Source organism: Musca autumnalis, unplaced genomic scaffold, assembly GCF_047663935.1.
Source record: "Musca autumnalis isolate F117 unplaced genomic scaffold, ASM4766393v1 scaffold_3, whole genome shotgun sequence".
In the NCBI taxonomy this organism is placed as follows: Eukaryota; Metazoa; Arthropoda; class Insecta; order Diptera; family Muscidae; genus Musca; species Musca autumnalis.
This window is the reverse complement of record NW_027411866.1, coordinates 211870242-211891663: the sequence shown is the minus strand read 5'-3', so window position 1 is coordinate 211891663 and position 21422 is coordinate 211870242. Positions and strand designations below refer to the sequence as shown.

The 21422-nt window shown below is 37.3% G+C and overlaps 1 protein-coding gene across 1 annotated transcript in view; it reads right to left on the bottom strand.

The window, feature by feature from the left end:
* The window catches only part of CARPA (Carbonic anhydrase-related protein A), a 134360-nt gene that overhangs the window by 44032 nt on the left and 68906 nt on the right, over positions 1 to 21422 (bottom strand). Inside the window, exon 2 of the mRNA XM_073972906.1 lies at positions 18693 to 18740. Within this exon, the coding sequence (XP_073829007.1) occupies positions 18693 to 18740 (48 nt within the window). The remainder of the gene's footprint in view (positions 1 to 18692; positions 18741 to 21422) is intronic.

Below are 21422 nucleotides of genomic sequence, written 5' to 3'. Positions count from 1 at the left end.
CCATATATATTTTCGGCCGATTTCCGGTATTTGATGCACCAAACACGCTATATATGTCCAATTTCGCTGAAATTTGGAATGTGTTAAAGAACTTGGTCTAGAAATAAACGTGCCAAATTATATCGAAATCAGTTCAGATTTGGATTTAGCACCCATATAAATTTTCGGCCGATATCCTGTATTTTATGCACCAAACACGCTATATATGTCCAATTTCAATGAAATTTTGAAGAGACTTAGAAGTCAGTAGAAGTCATCAATATGTACACAAGTACTTATAGTTGGGAAGGAATTGATCGAGGCTACAGCTATTAAATATCATATCTTTGAGAGACTTCTGGAAAAAATAATTTCAATGTATAGAATAAATTACAACTATCCTCAAACTTAAAGTTCTCAAACCTGTGTCTATTTAAATCCAATCTGTAGAAATAATGAGAAATTAATAGTGTGAGAGTATATAACCTACGTAGAAATACTTATAGTCGAAAAGGCTTTAGGAGGAGTTTTACACCCTGAAACGGAGTTTTACACCCTGAATGGGTAGAGAACGCCTTCATATCTCCTATATTAATACGTTAAAATACTAAAAAAGTTAATTTAATTATATCATTCATCATTCGGGGTAGCAAAGCGCACCGGGTTCAGCTAGCTCAATATAAGTGGGATTATACAAAAAGCAAGCAAAGTATCATTCGATTTTTATCGACAGAAGCAAACCTCCAACCTATAATAGCAAAACTATGACACTGTACCACAAAGGTTCTGCAAGAATTGGATTTAATTGAAGGACATGCTATCCAGCAAAAATACCAATTACAAGGCACTTTACTAACCCACTATTACTACAAGGGCAAGTCGCGCGAAATGAGTCGTTATTTTGCACCACTAAAATAAGTATGTTAATAAATAGTCACGACTTTTAGCTACTACTTATTTTAGTGACCAAAAAACCACTTATTTGGCGCGACATGCCCTTGTTAAAATAATGTCTTGGTAAGGTGTATTTTTGCTGGGTTTTCATGCTCTTATTTTCCAGCTCTTGCTTTTTCGCTTCTTCTCACTCCATTTTTTTATATATTATTCCTTGGCGCTTCAGGTTACAACTGTCGGGAACGTTGCCGTGAATGACGATGTTCTTCTTATCGTGATCGTGCCAGGGAGTTTTAGGTGGTAGTTTTTTGGTACCCAACTGTAGATAATACGTCATTTTGAAGAGACAATGCGCTCGAGATAAACTGGTGCTATGGTGTTTGCAGCTTCCCCCGTCCTGTGGGATTGCTTTTGCTGCAGCATTTAGACGAGTACGTTTCTCTGTATGATATTTTAATGCGTTTTTTTAAATCTTAGATAATTATACATACATATAAGGTGAATCGAGGAAAAACCTGACGAACAAAATAACAAAAAATTTTTCAAATTAATTTGTGTGGAGTTGTTTTCACTACTTAAATGGTATAAACGTTTTATTAATATTCAACGTACAATCTTTCGTGCAACAGAAAATAATTTTTATACCCTCAGCAAGTATGCTAACAAGGGTATATACACTTTCATACGGGCAAAATGTGCCTCATCGAAATAATGGTTTTAGACCCCAAGTATGTTTGGACGAAATCCGTTTCAGACAATTTGGAGTTGATTTAACCATGTCCGTCTGTCTGGCTGGCTGGAGCACACGGTAACTATCGAACGGAGCAACCGATTCAGTCCAAAATTTGGCTTTCGTAATATTTTATCAAAATTTAGTCTAAGTTCGAATATGGGTTATATCGGTTCACTCCTTCCGGTACCTTTGGTCCATACTTGGCACATCGTGAAATTTCAACTAGACTTAGATGAGGTTCCGGTATAGACTCAATCGGTCCATTCCTTCTGGTACCTCCCAAACAAAATTTGGAAAAGTTCAGTTTAGCACCTGCTTGTACTCACTGCCCCTCATACGACGGTACAACTTTTATCTGGGTCAAGTCCACACTTCCAGAGAAAATAGCCTGAAAGGTGAAAAAACCCCTTTGACACCGTGTGTAGTGGTTGTAGCGCCAATTCGGTCCAAAATTTGTCCTTCGTAATATTTTGTCCAAACATAGTTTAAATTCGAAGATAAGCCATATCGGTCCACTCTTTCAGGTACATCCCCTTCAAAGGTTCAAAAATGTTCGGAAAAATTGTAAGCACAATAACTATTGAAGGGAGTGACCGATTTGGTCCATACTTTACACATCCTAATATATCTACCAAATATAGATCAGGTTTGAATATGGACTATATTTGTCCACTCCTTCGGGTACCTCCCACAAAAATTGTCGGATAAGTTCACTTTAAGACCTGCTCTCGAATTACTTTGATTTCTGTGTAAGCTACTTGCATACGCTGCCTCCATTAAGACGGTAAAAATTGTGTAAAGGTGTAAAAGCATCTGTGGGACCACATGTGAAATGACTAATGACCCACGGAAATGACTAGTCTTATTTTTTGTTTTTTTTTTTTTTTTTTACCAGATCCCGTTTTTATGTGCTGTTCCAGGATTGTGTAGAAGGTGGATTGTTTTTTGGTGGATATATCCGCAAAAGTTCAACAGTTTTGCATTTTTAAGCGCTAAAGACCACTTATCGGCTCGTGTGTTTACTTACTTAGATTTCCGTTCCTCTCTATTTGATTTCGTCATCAACTTGTTGACTCCATCCAAGCCTTGGCCTTTCAGTTTTGCGTTAACCGCCATGCGGCCCGTATTTATACGCCTTATTAGCGGTATAGCAGATACAGCTCGTGGTTCAAACACGCCGATAGTCACCGTCACCTTGCTTGCGCAAGTACCCAGACTTCGGACCCACACAATGGCACGGGTAGTATCAGTGTTTTATAAAGTGTTATGTTTGTTTGTTCTTAAACTGCTTATTTAAGCCAAAGTAGCATTTATGGACACTTTTCGCGCCGATACCATCAGCTTGACCTTATCACCGTTTACTACCAGACCCACTTTCTCAGGTTCTCCTTCAACCTTCTTAAAGATATCAAATACTTATTTTACGGATCCACCCATTAAGTCAATATCGTCGGCATAAGGAGGTAATATTTGGATATTGGTGTATATTTGCCAGTCCTTTTGACGTTTGCATCTCGTGCAACCTTTTCCAGTAACACAAAAGGTTGTCTCCTTGCCTTAAACCTTTTTTGGCGCTAAACTGTTAGATACATGGTGCAAGATATAATACCAACTGATGCCGTCATAACAAAAACAAATATTTCGCTTGTACCAAGAATATAGGTGTACAACATCTTTATTTAAGCTTCGCAAATAATATTTTAATCCTTTTCTTCTATCTTTTGTGGATTCTTCGTGCAAAAACTTTTGACAGGAATTTAAGACTACTGCCTGAATTTGCCCTTTGAATCACATTCCTAAATTCGCGGTGGTTAGAGCATACAGTCTTCTCTCCTTTCCTGGGGACGGGAGGCTGGGTTCTCAGGTTCCAGTCGTCGGGTACGCGTTCTTCCTGCCCGATGGTGCTTACTAGCTAATGCATACACCTTAGCAGCGGGTCGCCTCCAGTTTTAAAAAGCTCTGCTGGTAAACCATCGTCTCCTGTTGCCTTCATATACTTTAGCCGGTTTATTGCTGTTTTTACCTCATCTGAACGGACGGATTGTATATGTTCAACGTTGTCTTCGCTAATATTTAATACCAAAAGTTTGGAAAAATTATCTTTCCATATCCTGAACACGCTATCTAGAGGAGTATGTGCCTGTACTGAAGCCATCAGTTTAATGTTTTACTCTTTGGTATAATTTTCGGACTTCACTCTGCCTCCTGTACATCTCGATTTTTGACACTCCATATTTTTCAATTTCTCTATTTTTCCTGCGGAATAGACGTTTCACGTCTATCCTTTTCTCGATGTCTTTCTCGTGCGCTACGCATTGCTTCTGATTTAAAGTATCCGTGTATATGGAATTTTTCTCTTCGGTAGCAATTCGACACTCCATGAGTTCCTTGATGAAGGTCTCTGGTACACAATATTGATTTTGCGGCTGTTTGCATGAAGTATACTTTGCCGCAGCTGAGCTGATATGTTATCCGGACGAGGAATGCTTTGTAGAAATTTTAACAGGGGGAATTCATTGTGAAAATATGTATGTAGTACATCCAGTTGGGCTGATTTTGTTGTGCTGTTCTTTATCGTTGGTTAAAAAAATGAAGGCAGCAGGAGCTGATGCGCTGCCAGCCGAACTGGTTAAAACTAGTGGCCACATTCAGATAAGAAATATAGATCCTGTACTCGGGTGCAGGAGTATAGGGCTCTAGCTCCAACAACAGACGGACGTGTGCTGATCGTCTTAGAATTTTACCCTCATCAAGAATACATATACTTTATAGGGTCGCCAATGATTATTTCAATACGTTACAAATTGAAAAACAAACATAATATAACCTCCATGTAACTTATGATATAACAAACAACATTAGTTTTGAAATAAAGAGAATACAAGTTAAAAAGTATCAGTCGGATTTGCCGACAGCTTTTGTTAATTGAAACTTTCATCTAATGAGAAAATCGAGGCGAATACCGGCTACGTAACCAAAATCATTTTCCCCAATAATTATGTATTAGGGAGTTTTCAGATTTATGGCCTTTTTTGGACGTATGAACTTGCCGAAAAAAATATTGTATTAAAAAATAAATTATTTAAAATATTTAATTAAATTAATAAATATAGATTTAGAAATAGTTATTATTAGCAAAAGTGTTATAATTTATTTAATAAATTAAATTATTTATTTAAATTTTTTATTAAAGTATTCATTTTAATTTTAAAAATGATTTAGAACTCAAAAGTATTACGGGAAGATACCTGGAATGGGTCGACATAGTCCATTTTGGATGTGGATTCTATTTTGGTAGTCATTTCGCTCATTTACTCAAAGAGTGACACATCTAAAAAAAACAGTTTCGAGAAAAACGCGTTTTAAGTTGGCGATTGAAATTTGACTTCCCTACTTAAAAAGATTATTACGCAAAAACTAAAATCAATACTTGGACCATATTTTGCAGACAGCCAGCAAGATGTCAGTGCTGAATTTCTGTGCAAGATCAATTATGATTTGAAGTGTTTTAGAGCTTGATAACCTCGAAAAACTTTTGGGTTGAATTATTGGCAACTCGTAGTAAATGAGCTGTAACTCGTCGAGTTTTAGAGATATCAGCATGAAAATTTGACACAAGATAAAGTAAAAGTTGTAGAAAAAATAGAAATCTCAGAAAACGCATTTTTTGAGTTATGCCACACTTTGAGCAAATGAGCGATTTATTTTCGATACATTTTTTCATTTCAGTTAGTCACCGTATAATTTAGAGCTTGTGGACCACAAAATATTGAGAGGTAGGGAGAGGTACCCTAAGGAGAAGACCGATGCGGAGTATTTTTGAAGTAAAACTAAATTTGGACATGCTATTAAGTGATTCAAAGTTCGGCCCAAATCGGCTGCCTTTCGTATGTTGCCGTAGGGCTTTTTACAGATTTCAGGATATTTTGTCAGTAAGTATGGACTTTCGGGAACAAGTCTTAAACTGCACTGTTCCGAAATTTTTTGTGGGAGATACCCGAAGGAGTGGATCGATAGAGCCCATATTGGAACCTCATCTATGTCAGGTAGAAATTTTACGATGAAGGAAATATGAATCGGCGTTACAAAATAAGTCCCCAATGAAATAAGTCCCCAAACTGAAAATGAAATATGTCCCCAAATTTGAGGCGTTATTTCATAATGAAATAAGTCCCCAAAAATTTAAATGAAATAACTCCCCAACGAAGTGAAATAACTCCCCAAAATAAATTGAAATAACTCCCCAAATTTGGGGACTTATTTCATTATGAAACAAGTCCCCAATTTTAAAAATGAAATAATTCCCCAAAAACTTTCATCGATTGTTATGTTTCTTTGTTCGAATGTAGCAAAAATAGTAATTGATAACATATACAGTTATACAACATGAATTTACTTACTTACTTAGTTGGCCCATTACAGAACATTTGTTCCATAGACCGAACTAAGAAAAGATCTCCCTTCCTCTCTATTTTTCGCTTGACTTTTTGGAATATCGCGCCTTTTCATTTTTCATCCACTTGTATGCTCCATCGAAGCTTAGGCCTGCCGATTCTGCGTGCACCGCCATGTGGCATGTTTTCAAACACCTTTTTAGCGGGTTCATCATCGCTCATTCTTATAATATGGCCTAGCCAACGCAATCGTTGCATCTCGACACGTTTAACTATATTCATGTCTTTGTATAGCTTATATAGCTCGTGGTTCATACGACGTCGATATTAACCGTCAACGCAAATCGGCCCGTAGATCTTTCGAAGAATTTTCCTCTCAAACACACCAAGCACTGCCTTATCTGCTTGCGCAAGTACCCATGCTTCGGAGCCATACATTAGCACGGGTAGTATCAGCGTTTTGTATAGTGTTATCAACATCAATTTAGTTACAAATTTTCTAGGCAACAATGCCACTTGAAGAGGTTATTTTGTTCTGCAATTGAGTTATTTTTCAAAGATTTTATTTTCATCTGAAAAAAAACTTTTCGAATTTCCTCTTGGAAAATATCTACTTTTGGTACCACATTTGTACACATACCGTTTCTCTCATATATTACCCAAGTTAAAAAGATTTTCACCGTTATCTTACCGTTTTCCAATAACTCTGTTGACTTATCTATTTCACTTTCTTTCATAGGAATATTTTTTCTTTTTTTTAATAAAGACACATGCTCTGTTCCTGAACCTGCAAGAAGCTACCATTTTTTACTACGATAACATTTTTTCCTTTATGTTATCGGAAAAAATAGTAGATTCTTGCAGTACTGGAACAGACCAACATATTTAATGCTTTGGAATATTAAGAATTTGAATGTAAATTGTTTTGTTGTGAAAATATGTTGATATTTTGGTAGGAAACAAAAATCCCCGCGAGTTTTGGTTTCATACCAAAATATCAACCTATTTTCACAACAAAACAATTTACGATCAAATACGATGAATGGTAGTACGAGTAGTTGTTTGTGGGAAAAAGGACGTGTCTTGGTATCAAGTTAAAAATTCGCGCGAAATTTTATCTTGAAACCAAGACACGTCCTTTTTCCCACAAACAACTACTCGTACTACCATTCATCGAAAACGATTTACTTTCACAATCATATGTCCCTATTCTTTTAGTTATATATATTCCGTCTTTATTCTAATGATTAAGCTCCATATTTTTTTTTTTTTTTTTTTTTTTTTTGTTAAAAAACTTTCCATCTTCCACATTCACTTTTGATTTGCAACCTTTTATGCTGCAAATGCAAGTGTTGTGTGTAAATCATTTTTGGAATATATAATACCTAAGAACTTTTTTTCTCAGCGGCAATAATTTCGACTTCCATACTGATCAGTAGACGCTCTTCAAAAAACTATTTGAGAAACATGAAATAAGTCCCCAAATTAATTTTTGGGGATTTATTTCATTTCTAAATTTGGGGAGTTATTTCATAATGAAATAAGTCCCAAAAAATTTGTATTAAATAAATCCCCAGAAAAATGAAATAAATCCCCAAAAATTTAGATTATAGTTGTTGTTGTTTTGTGTATACAATTTTGGGGACTTATTTCATTTTCAGTTTGGGGAGTTATTTCATTGGGCACTTATTTCGTAACGCCATATGAATCAACTCGGTTACTACCTCCGAGAGTTACCGTGCGCACAATTTTACTGAAAAGTTGTGAAATTTTGTTTGGGAGGTACTTAAAAAAGTTAACCAATGTGACTCATTTTTGAACTTAAACTAAGTTCGGACAACATATTACGATGAGCAAATTTTGATCCGAATCGGCAGATCCGCTCAAGAGTTATCGTGCGCTTCAACCACCACACATAGTGCCATATGGATTTAAACCTTTCGTGCTATTTTCTTGTATCGTCGTAATGTCGTCGGGCAGCGAATACAAGCTGTTTCAACCAAAATCAAAGCGATTCGAACTTTTCCCAAGTTTTGTGCGGGAGGTTTCCGAAGGAGTACACCGATAAAGTCTATATTAGAACCCTTCTATGTCTGGTAGAAATTTCACGATGTGCAAAGTATGGACCAAATTTTGGACCGAACCCAACCATTACACGGTGTCATAGGGGTTTTTGCACCTTTTAGGCTATTTTCTCAGAAAGTATTGACTTGGCCCTGAAAAAAACATGCACCATTGTGTGTGGAGCTGTTCATTTCACGATGTGCAAAGTATGGACCAAATTTTGGACCGAACCCAACCATTACACGGTGTCATAGGGGTTTTTGCACCTTTCGGGCTATTTTCTCAGGAAGTATTGACTTGACCTGAAAAAACTTGCACAATTGTGTGTGAAGCTGTTAATACAAGTTGTTACAACAAAAATCAGAGTGATTCGAGAGCAGGTCTTAAACTGAACTTTTTCAAAATTTTGTGTGGGAGGTACCGGAAGGAGTGGACCGATTGAGTCTATATTGGAACCTCACATAAGCCTGGTAGAAATTCCACGATGTGCAAAATGTGGACCAAATCGTTTACTCCCTTCAAGAACCTATAGTACCCTATACACATTGTGGTGTAGGGTACAAAACAAATAATCTTTAATCTTTAATGTTCCACGGAAGTAAGACAGTCTACTAAATATACACTACGTAGCGTATACACAATACTTTACCTAAATCTGTGACGTATACGTTACTATGTATGTACTATTGTGTGAAAGGCTCTGTATCCATATGCCAAATGTACCATAAGATAAACTTGATATATGGTTGGCCACTTGTTTAATGGACTCTCCAAATTACGTAACTATCAGAAGGATGTGCTAGTCACCTAATTTTCCCCTTAATATTTTCCAGCACAATATTGAAAAGATATCACAATGGTATGTTTCTGCATCTAAAAACCTCCTTTAGTTTGGACTTAGAAGTCCAACAACTGTAGCTATTTGTCTTCATGGACTCCTACTAATAACATTGTGTTCGTCTTTGAGAGATCCTACTGACTTCTACTGGTATTACCGGCCCTAAGTCGAAGTTCTTTTGATTTTCAAAGAGAAAGAACTATTGGACTTCTATCAGGAGACCTGAAGAATTTTTATGAGAAGATCTACTGTTTGTTCTACTACAATTATTACTACTCTACGTAAATACCTACTGATCTTCTGTAAAAAGGTCCCTGGTATTTTGGTCTTTTTCACGAAAAAATTATGATTTTTATGAGAAGGCATTCATATTAAAATTATTTGACTTTTATTGAAAATACCGACTGGTCAAAGTAGAAGTATGAACTAAGTGAGAAGGTATGAACTTGCTGAAAACTATGGACTTTCCGAATAAATATGGACTTTTGCCAACACATGTGAAAAGGACATTTCCTGTCGATAAAAAAATTAATTTAGTTGGAAAAAAAGATAAATAAATAGAAATAAAATCTTGTAATAAGTAAAGCCACTGTGTACAAGTTTTAGGTGGTTATACTAAAATATGGACCAATAACCACAATATGTTGAGAAGAGAAGTTTAATCACAGCAGATTGGATTGGACATTTTGCTAAAATCTATTAAAACGTGAAGTTAAGGGGTTTGATATACGGTTGCTTCGCAAATATTGCCGATTTTGTCACTTTTGGTGTATATTTTTCCTGTCTATAGAGAAGCCGAAATGTCAATGCTGATCATATTATAAGCCACACGAAGTTTTATCTTCGATTTTACTTCTTTTTTTTAGGAATTGTATATGTATTTGTAATTGTATTTGTAATTTTCAATAGAGATATTTAAATAATATACGATTTGTATATATGTACATATATGTATATTTAATAACACTGTGAACCGAAATTTTGGGGGGTGGAAAATTCCTTTTGGGGATGAAAGCTCTTGGTGAGTATATACAAAACCCAGAAGGACAGATCCGCCGTGAGTCGAACTTTTGAGATATGGCGTGATGAATATTTTGCTTGAGACCCTATAAACCCTCAGATATTAGCGTTATATCTTTGTCCGCTGTTGTTTTAGCTTATTTCTAAGATCACATTTCTTCAGCCAAATCAAATGAGGATTGTTTTCGTAGAGCATTTTGACCTTATATCTCGCGGCTCTTGAAATAAAGGACGAAAAGGACATTGAAGGAAGCGAGATAGAAGGTCAAAATGATCCACGAAAATAATCCTCATTTGATTTGGCTGAAGAAATGTGATCTCAAAAATATGCTAAAGCAACAGCGGACAAAGATATAACGCTAATATCTGAGGGCTTATAGGGTCTCCAGCAAAATATTCATCACGCCATATCTCAAAAGTTCGACTCACGGCGGATCTGTCCTTCTGGGTTCTGTATATACTCACCAAGAGCTTTCATCCCCAAAAGGAATTTTCCACCCCCCAGACTTTGAGCTCCATTTTGTTGCACAGTGTAATTAGCATTGTCTGGAAAGAATTAAGATTCTATAGACGAAATAAACAAATAAACAAATTTGCCTTATACATTTTCCATGTATTAAAGAATGCATATAAAGGTGCGTTAAAAATGAAATGAAAGGAAAACAAAAAATATGTGTATACTTGTTTATTGTTAATATTAACCAAAGGATATTAATAAATGTTTGCCAATACCATCAACACACAATGTGGTTACACATGTTTCCTCTTCTTGTTCAATATTTGCAATTTTTGAAAAAACAGAGGGTAATAAGATTAGGCAACTTAAATTCGGCTAACTGGAAAAATAATTGGAGATGGTGGTGTGTTAATCATTTGATGATATCTGTCTATTGTCTATTTTGGGAAGATATGGCAATTAACGGTGTGCACTAACATTTTTGTGCTACTGTTGAAAACAACCAAACTTCTTGGGTTTTTATAAAATTTAGTCCTTATGATCCACTGTAGGACAGTGATAAGGATGCCCGCCTTGTACTCAGAAGAACTGCGGTTTAATCAACCCGACCAGAAGATCATTATTTTCGGCAATGGCAAATTCACTCGTCTTAAATTGGCTTACATTTCCTGAATATTTCAGTCATTACAATAGGTATCTTAAGACACACCGTTCGGACTCGGTGTTAAAAAGTAGGTCCCGTATCATACCAGACAATATGAATAGGTGTACATTCATTGATATGAGAGAAGTCTCCCTTGTCCCATCGGGTATGTTGAGGGAATATATGTATTTAAATATGTAGGCCTTATTTATAACCCCTTATCCTTTAAATTGTATTCATCCATGTTTTAAGTTGTTGTTACTATTTTTTTATTTTTTACTAACATATTTTTTATATTTACAATTCATTGTTTTCCTTTATTCTTATAGTATTTTTTCGTTGTATGTATTCCAGTTGTTCGAAAATGTTCAAAATAATCGAAAATGACAGTCTATCTGATGCTGAATGTTGAAAATCATTGCAGTCGCTCGGTCAAATACATGTATGTACATACATATGTATGTATGTACATATGTATGAATGTTCATATGCATGTATGTACATACATTGAACATTGTATATAGTCATGTCTCGTAGTGCGTCGTCTGGCTAACCAAACACGTATTCATTCATTGTATCTGTGCATCTTTTTGATTCGCAATGTGGCAATGGCCACCATGTTCGATTGTATTGCAAAGTGTAGTTTCATTTTAAATATTAACAATTTCTGTTGTTGTTTCATTGGATGATGTGTGTGTGTGCGTATGTGTGTCCATTGTGTTAAGAGTTACGTTAACAAATTTGATTATTTTTTAACTTTTTTTGTTGTGTTTTATTTTTTTGGATCAAACGTTCATTCGTTCGAAGAACGAAGAATAAAAACATTGGCAGTGACACACAATCGTAGTCTGTCTGACTGTATCTATTAAGCTACAATGTTCGCGTCAAACCAAATGATGGTAGTAGGTAGAGTGACTGACATTTTGGTTTGAAAACAGTGGACAGATTCATGTCATTCATATTGATATTGTTTGTATGTTTTCAGTTTTTGTTCGGTTTCGTGTGAGTTAATTGTTTAAGTCAATGGAAATGTGCAAGTAATTGAAATGTAGATAAGAAGATGTAAATAAAAATAAAATGTAATTTGCCTAAAGCTTTTAATTTAATTAGGGTATTGTAGTGTGTTGGGTGCCACGGTGATTTAATTGTAATCAACCCCGACCAGTTTTCAGAATAGCCGGGTTCGATTCCCAGGGCGGCAAACATCACCTATTTCTGCGCTGACCATATAAAAATGATGTGAAAAGGGGGTCCAATATACATATACGAGTTAGCATGACTTGGGTTGCACTCATTAACATGATAGAAGTCTGCCATGTCCTCTAGGGGAGGTTGGTGAGAAATATATGTATGTATGCACTGTACTCAAGTCGTCTTTATAGTAAGGCATATGCGATTTATTGGCAAAAATAAAAAAAATCGAGAATGCCTAGTTCAGAATATGGATTAATTATTCACGTCCTTTTCTTCGATGTGGTGCGAAATAAATACCATATTATTTTATGCTTTCATGTATGATGCCTGACGAAGGGAATGAAAGATACCAACGGCCCTGGCCGGATTTTACTTGGCTCAGGACTTATTATGGTCCCTCTTTCATCTCAAGGGGACCATCTAAGTGGACCATGACCTGCCCCTGGTATCTCCTGGTAAGCTGCCTTTAACACCCGGTAGTGAGCTTATATGTGCCGCGCGTTCACCCATAAAACGTTAAAGACTTTGGTTGGGCGTGTGCTTAGTAAGCCATCCCTCCAAAAAAACCCTTTAAAGTTAACGACCTTTAAGGTCAACTCCCGCAAATGTTTTAAGGACCATGATCTGAGTATCTGCACCTGGCAATCCTTATAGATAAAGTCAGAGGTCTGATTTGCTCGTTTTTACTCGCGAGTGAAAAGTACCTGCGAGTGGGAGTCCTCGAAGAGTGCGAATTTTAAAAGGACTTTACTCTCCACACTTTTGTTTTATTTGCTCTCGAGTACTCGGGATTTAAAAATAGGAGTTGGAGTGAAAATGCTCGAAATAGAGTACGAGTTTACTCGAAGAGTAAAATCGAGTAAAAGTGAATTGATATATTTTTGGAAAAAAAATTTGTATAGTGAAGGAAGGAAGTTTATGGGGCAAGTTGAGGGGTCAAGTTGAGGGGTGGGAACTTGAGGGGGGCAAGTTGAGGGCGAGAAGTTTAAGGGGGACAAGTTGAGGTGGAGGGCAAGTTGAGGTGGGCGGCAGGTCGAGGGGGTTGCCAAGTTAAGGGGGTGGGGGTCAAGTTGAGTGGAGCAATTTGTGGAGGCTGTCAACTTTTTGGACGGGGCGATTTTTAAGGGGGAGGGACATACCCCCAACTAGCCCCCCTCAACATCCCCATCCTCAACTTAACTTGCCCCCATAAACTTCCCACCAACACAATACACAAATATATAAATTCATTTTTCATTCATTTCGAGCATTTTCACTCCCACTCTTATTTTTAAACCCCAAATAAAACAATTTTTTTTAATTCGTACTCTTCAAGTACTCGTACTCGCAAACACTTTTCACTCGCGAGTAAAAACGAGCAAGTCTGAAATATGCTTCGCGAGTGACGAGTAAAAATAGTGTATACTCGTTTTATTTTTGCTACTCGCGCGAGTACCTCCGCGCGAACTCGCTCGAATTTCACTCGCGAGTAGAATTCGAGCGGGTATTACGGAGCTCTGAATAAAGTTGAACTCATACTTTTCTTTTTTTCTGTGTGGAGCTGGATGACTCGGTTTTAAGTAATAGACGGAAGAACGACCGGCATGGAGATTCGTTGCTGTAGTAGTAAATGATTTATTGATGATCGGGAACTCGTTGATTCGCTGCTGTTCGGTAGTAAATGATTTGATGGTGATCGGGAACTCGGTGATTCGCTGTTCGGTAGTAAATGATTTGATGGTGATCGGAAACTCGGCGATTCGCTGTTCGGTAGTAGGCAATTTGAAGATAATCGGGATCTCGATGATTCGTGTTGTAGATGTTCAGCTACTCGGGGTTCGTATGTTTTCGGCCACTCAGTGATTCGGTGTTCAGAGTTCGGTCATTCGGTGATTCGTGTAGTAGATGTGCGGCCACTCAGAGTTCGTATGTGTTCTGCCACTCGGTGATTCGGTGTTAGGGGTTCGGCCACTTGGGGTTCGCATGTGTTCGACCACCCGGTGATTCCGTATTCGGGGTTCGACCACTCGGAGATTTGTGTTGTAGATATTCGACCACTCGGTGTTCGTATGGTTGCTCGGGCCCTCGACTCTCGTCTTGTAGGGGTTCGACCACTCGGTGATTCAGCACTCGGTTCGGTTGTTCGGCTCGCGGTTAGTTAGTGTTTGTTCTAAGTTGACCACTACGGTACACTACGAGTTCTGACTAGTGGAACAACACCCGAAGGTGGAGTGAAAAAACACCGAAAGGTGGAGTGGAACAACACCCGAAGGTGGAGTGGAACAAAACCCGAAGGTTAAGTGAATGTATTAGCCACCGCACAAAGGGGGTAGCTCTCAAAAATACTTCACAACACTCTGTACACTCCCGTGTAAGTTGGCGGACTACGAATACTTAGTTATACTCAATCCCGTGTGATTAGCTCCCTGCAGTAGCAAGCCTGACCTTTCCCGAACAAACTGAAATGTATGTGTGTGCAGTTGCACAAAGCGATTGAGAATTACACCGCAGTCGTAATCCAGTCGATCACCTCCAATCGCACTGATACACTCACCTCACAAAGTAATGCATGTACACCCAACAGAGTGTATTGGTTGACTGACTGTGACGCTGTTGGATTGTGGGGGGCCTTGTTGTTGGTTGACTATTTGTGATGTTGTTGGTATCTGATCATCCTGTCACGTTGTGATTGATGGAAGACATTCATCGATCGTGTTGAATATACGATCGTTTCGAGGAGCAAACATAGGCTCGGACCACCACCTTGTTGAAGCAAAGATGCATATCCGACTAAACGTAGGAAATAAAGAATGAACATACACAACACGGAAGATGGAGTTATGTAAGCTGTAATCACAACATATCACACAGGTCAGGATCAACAGATCACATCATGCTCAAGTCAACTCGCCCAATTGCTTAATGAAATCACTCCCGGTTCCGATAACATATCAGCACAGTGGCAAAGTATTTCCAACGCCATGTAAACAGTCGCAAAATACACACTGGTTACCAGAGACCTCCACCATGGGACCCATCGTATGACCAGGAGTGCTGCTACGGAAGAGAAAATGCGGCATATAGTTCTGCTCTACAATCAGTAGCACGAGACAGGTATCGGGAGAAAAGGAGAGAGGAAAAATGCTTTTCCGCAGGAAAAAGAGAGAAATGGAAAGGCGGAAGTGTGAAAAAATGGAGACGTACAGGAGCTAGATTAAAGTCCGAAAATTCTATCAAAGAGTGAAACATCAAACTGATGGCTTTGGTACAAGCACATCCTCCTGCAGAGAGCAGCAAGGTAATTTGGCAACTGATACATGTAGTGTGCTTAAGATATGGAAAAATCATTTTTCCCAAATTGTTGGTAACCAATACTAGTGACAACGACGAAGATACAACAGACCACAGATGGCTCTTGCGGTAACCCCCGTGCAAGTATTACAACGTAAGAATGTCATTGTGTTGTTGTACTGGAAGAATATTTGTCTCCTCATGTAGATGGTCCACTGAAGATATGAGCAGGCACCCCGTTGCAGATCTCAGAGCGGCATTCCGACAGTTTTAAAGATTTTTCTATCGCGTTGCTCTTTTATTGCGGACCAAGACTGCGGCGCATAGCTTACCACAGACCGACCTTTCGCGTTATATGTGTTCAACAAAGTTTCATTATCTGTCACCTAAGTGCTGCCTGCTAGGGCCTTATGAACCTTGTTCCCTTGGTTAACCTTGGTTAAATAGAAACGGATATATGCCCCCTCATGGGGAACTACCTATTTCATTCTACGGGGATTGGACTTCTTGTTCCTGAATTCCACATACGACTGACTTCCGCACATATAATTGATTATCGATGTCCTCAAACAGAGTGGCGTGCTTGACAGTATCAAAGTATCAAGCGCCCAAAGCCTTCAGGGTCTTTTCTAAAGGCGACAAAGGCGAAATCTGTCTGTACGATTCACCTTTGCTGGCATCTTTGCCTGGCTTTAGTAGCACATTTTCCAGATATTGGGAACTATCTGGTTGGCTGGCGACAGGTTAAAAACTTTAGTTAGATACTCTACTCCCGGTACATCCAGGTGTTTCAGCATTACAATGGAGTCAAGTCAAGTGCCTCAAGGATCTTTCATACGGGCGACAAAAGCGAAATCTGCGATTCACCTTTACTGACATCTTTGCCTGGCATTTTCCAGGTTTTGGGGACTATCTGGTTGGCTGGTGACAGGTTGAGAACTTTAGTTAGCACATCCAGCTGTTTCTGCATTACCATGGAGATTTCATTAGGGCCCAACGCTTTGGATGCTTTCACGTTGTAAATTCTGGTGGTTCATCCTCGGTAGGAAGAGATCTAATGCGACGTAGTACTATTCTCTTCGCTCAGTCCAGGGTGCTAGATAAACTATCGATTGAAATAACATTCGTACCTCTTCGGATCAGTCAGCGTAACGTCGCCAGATGTTCGAAAGTGCCTTAACCCCTTATTCCGTTAATGCTCACAATTATGGGGAGAAGATCTGAAAGAAACGACGGCTTGCCAGGTGACGTCATCTGTCAAACCAGGTGATACGATGGTTATGTCTAGCGAACTGTGACACTCTCCGCTAATTATGGTAGGGGCGTCCTCATTGAAACGTAGAGCTATCAATCTGCTCACCCAGCACAATCTGGTCTCCTTTGGCAGTTTCCGAGGACCGATCATGAGCATTACAGACCAGACGGTGATGCCCTTCCAAAACCAAGTTAATGTTGGGCCTACAACCTGGAGTACAGTTATCTTACGGTGGGATGTATATGTTCAGCAACTCCACCTCGACAGTTCCACACCAGGGTTCTACCCCCATACATTCCATGTGCTGGTCATTAGAACCAGGCTCAAGAGAGGTAGCTCTGTTGTAAACAGACTGGTGAAATATGAAACCTAGTCCCCCACCTCCACCTCGGGGGCGATCCTTCCTCAATACGTTGTAACCATCAAAAAGCTGTGAGCTAAAGTTGTTGTTGAGCTTTGTTAAGTGCTGCGCGTGGGGTTGGCATTGGTGTGACTGCGTGGAAGTACAGAAATCAGATGGCGACGGCTAGCTGGTGCTGCGATCACGCAGCATGCAGCAACATAGCCCCTGTCGTTGTCCCACGCATGAAAGAGTTCAGTACAAACCCTGAGATGCAGCTACAGTGCGACGGATGTGGACGTCACAAACCGAGCAATATAAATTGGTCCAGGGTTTTCCTCTGTCCCGGGACGGACCAAAAGAATCCGGAGCAGGCAAACCGTGATATAGTGCTACCGACACAGAAAAAATACAAACGATACATATACAAACATGTGTACACTAGGGTTATGAATTTTTGACGTTTTTTGTTTGCCGGAACCCGAATGTTGTTTGGTTCCGGGTCAATTCGGTACAAAAGAACCCGTTGCAACCAAGCACCATCATGGGGAACATACAGAACCAAGGCTTCGATAGAGTAAACAAGTGGAAAACGAGTTCGAAAAATAAATAAGCAAAGTAAATGAATAAATAAGCATTAAAATTCATGAATTTTGTATAAAACGAAAAAATTGCATTTTCTAGGTTGCCGCAAATATGGTTGATGTAAATATCAACAGCATTTAAGAGCAAAATTTTAATTTTGTAGGGGATATACCTAAAGGGTTTACCGATGTAGCCCATGTTCGAACTACTATATACCTTTCACCAGTCATTTTATTTGGTGGACTTCGAACTTTTAAAGTTTTTAGAATGCTATCTCAGAAGGTATATCTATTAGTTGCAAGGATAATATGGACTACAAAAAATATGGCATAAGAAGTGTTCTCATCCTTCTTCATTATTCCAGCCATGATAACACAATAAAATTAAATTTCCATTAATTTCTCTCTACTTTAGTTTATCACTATCTGACGTAAAAAATCGCATTTCAATTTCTCCAATATAATTTCATCAAATTATTTTTATTTTCTTTATCCCAAAGATAATTAAAATATTTGCTCTATTATATTCTTAATGTTATATTTGTTATAGCCAACATTAAATTAATACATATCATCTAAAAAAAAACAGTCATATATAATTTAATACCATTGGGTTATATCTGCATATTCTAGTTTTAATTCGTTTTATTATCCACGATTTGTCCCTGATGTCAAATTCATGAATAAATGAATGTGCACGATGTGCATGCCTGTAAATGATTTAATTGCTAAAAATATTTAAAAAATTAAAAACCCTGAAAAAACGCACACAAACACACTCTCACACATACAAAACTAGAATTACGAAGGCATTTCACTATGCCATTGAATTTCATTTGTTAATAATTGCACGAATGTTTTTACCAGACAGCAGCAGAAAACTAAAAATAAAAATAATGGTTTTTTTATTTGTTGTTGTGCTCCGAGTTTTGTTTTCGAACAAAGCATTTGAATTTATATTTGTGTGTGTGTGCCTAAGTGTGTTAGTTCAAATCGAGTTCATTTCATTGGCCATAAGTTCACTTACCGGATATACCATCATATGTCCACCATTCCTCCCAACTGGCTTTGATTCCTGCAAATATACACAACAAAAACATGGTGAATAAGTGAGGAGGAGGAGGACCAAAGTGGGGACAATGCAACGAAAAAAAGAAATGAAATACATGAAGAGAACATAAATTATTGCAATATTTGTTTGGGTTATTTGTTTGTGTGTGTGTGTGAATGATTGTTTTTTCTGTTTGCATGGGAAATAGGATTTTACTGGATAAATAAATGTTTTCCTAGTTTTTGGCCAAATCAATATTCTGACTCCATAAAGTCTTCTTAAAATGCAATGCGACTAGTGTCTGACAGACATGGCGCCACAGTTAAATTAATAACACAAATGGAAATTTGAAAATAAATTTTAGGGTCTGTTAAATAGAAGTTGACAGGAGATAAATAAGGAAAAAAAGAAAGAAATGATTTTTAAAATTATACTGTGAACAGAAGACCTAAAGGACTATTCGAGCTATAAGCGTCGTTTTTTACAGCATATTTTTTCAGCTAATATTCGAGCCATAACTGTGGGTTTTTTAAAGAATATTATTTCAGCTATTATTCGAGCCATAAGCATGGATTTTTAAAGAATATTTGAGGGGGAATATTCGACTCATAAACGGGGATTTTTTAAGAATATGTTTTGGGGACTATTCAAATCTTAAACGTGGATTTTTAAAAAAATATTTCTGAGGAACCTTTCGACTAATAAAAATTAATTTTTAAAGAATATTTTTTGCGGAACCGTTCGACTCATAAACGCGGATTTTTAAAGAATATTTGTTGGGGCACCATTCGAGTCTTAAATGTGGATTTTTAAAGATTTTTTTTGGGAAACCATTCGACTCATAAACGTGAATCTTTAAAGAATATTTTTTGCGGAACAATTCGACTCATAAACGTCGATTTTTAAAGAATATTTTTGGGGGGACTATTCGTCTTATAAACGTGGATTTTTAAAGAATATTTTTTGGGGGGACTATTCGTCTCATAAACATGGATTCTTAAAGAGCATTTTTTGGGGGGACTATTCGTCTCATAAACGTGGATTTTTAAAGAATATTTTTTGGGGGACTATTCGTCTCATAAACGTGGATTTTTAAAGAATATTTTTTGGGGGGACTATTTGTCTCATAAACGTGGATTTTTAAAGAATATTTTTTGGGGGGACTATTTGTCTCATAAACGTGGATTTTTAAAGAATATTTTTTGACTATTCGTCTCATAAACGTGGATTTTTAAAGAATATTTTTTGAGGGGACTATTCGTCTCATAATCGTGGATTTTTAAAGAATATTTTTTGGGGGACTATTCGTCTCATAAACGTGGATTTTTAAAGAATATTTTTTGGGGGGACTATTCGTCTCATAAACGTGGATTTTTAAAGAATATTTTTTGAGGGGACTATTCGTCTCATAAACGTGGATTTTTAAAGAATATTTTTTGGGGGGACTATTTGTCTCATAAACGTGGATTTTTAAAGAATATTTTTTGGGGGGACTATTTGTCTCATAAACGTGGATTTTTAAAGAATATTTTTTGACTATTCGTCTCATAAACGTGGATTTTTAAAGAATATTTTTGAGGGAATATTCGACTCATAAACGTGGATTTTTAAAGAATATTTTTTGGGGGGACTATTCGTCTCATAAACGTGGATTTTTAAAAATATTTTTTGGGGGGACTATTCGTCTCATAAACGTGGATTTTTAAAGAATATTTTTTGAGGGACTGTTCGTCTCATAGACGTGGATTTTTAAAGAATATTTTTGGGGGGACTGTTCGTCTCATAAACGTGGATTTTTAAAGAATATTTTTTGGGGGGACTATTCGTCTCATAAACGTGGATTTTTAAAAATATTTTTTGGGGGGATTATTCGTCTCTTAAACGTGGATTTTTAAAGAATATTTTTGAGGGAATATTCGACTCATAAACGTGGATTTTTAAAGAATATTTTTGAGGGAATATTCGACTCATAAACGTGGATTTTTAAAGAATATTTTTGAGGGAATATTCGACTCATAAACGTGGATTTTTAAAGAATATTTTTGAGGGAATATTCGACTCATAAACGTGGATTTTTAAAGGACATTTTTTGGGGTGGACTATTCCTCTCATAAACGTGGATTTTTAAAGAATATTTTTTTTTGGGTTGGACTATTCCTCTTATGAACGTGAATTTTTAAAGATAATCTTTTGGGGGGGACTATTCGTCTCATAAACGTGGATTTTTAAAGAATATTTTTTGAGGGACTGTTCGTCTCATAGACGTGGATTTTTAAAGAATATTTTTGGGGGGACTGTTCGTCTCATAAACGTGGATTTTTAAAGAATATTTTTTGGGGGGACTATTCGTCTCATAAACGTGGATTTTTAAAAATATTTTTTGGGGGGATTATTCGTCTCTTAAACGTGGATTTTTAAAGAATATTTTTGAGGGAATATTCGACTCATAAACGTGGATTTTTAAAGAATATTTTTGAGGGAATATTCGACTCATAAACGTGGATTTTTAAAGAATATTTTTGAGGGAATATTCGACTCATAAACGTGGATTTTTAAAGGACATTTTTTGGGGTGGACTATTCCTCTCATAAACGTGGATTTTTAAAGAATACTTTTGGGGGGACTATTCGTCTCATAAACGTGGATTTTTAAAGAATATATTTTGAGGGACTGTTCGTCTCATAAACGTGGATTTTTAAAGAATAT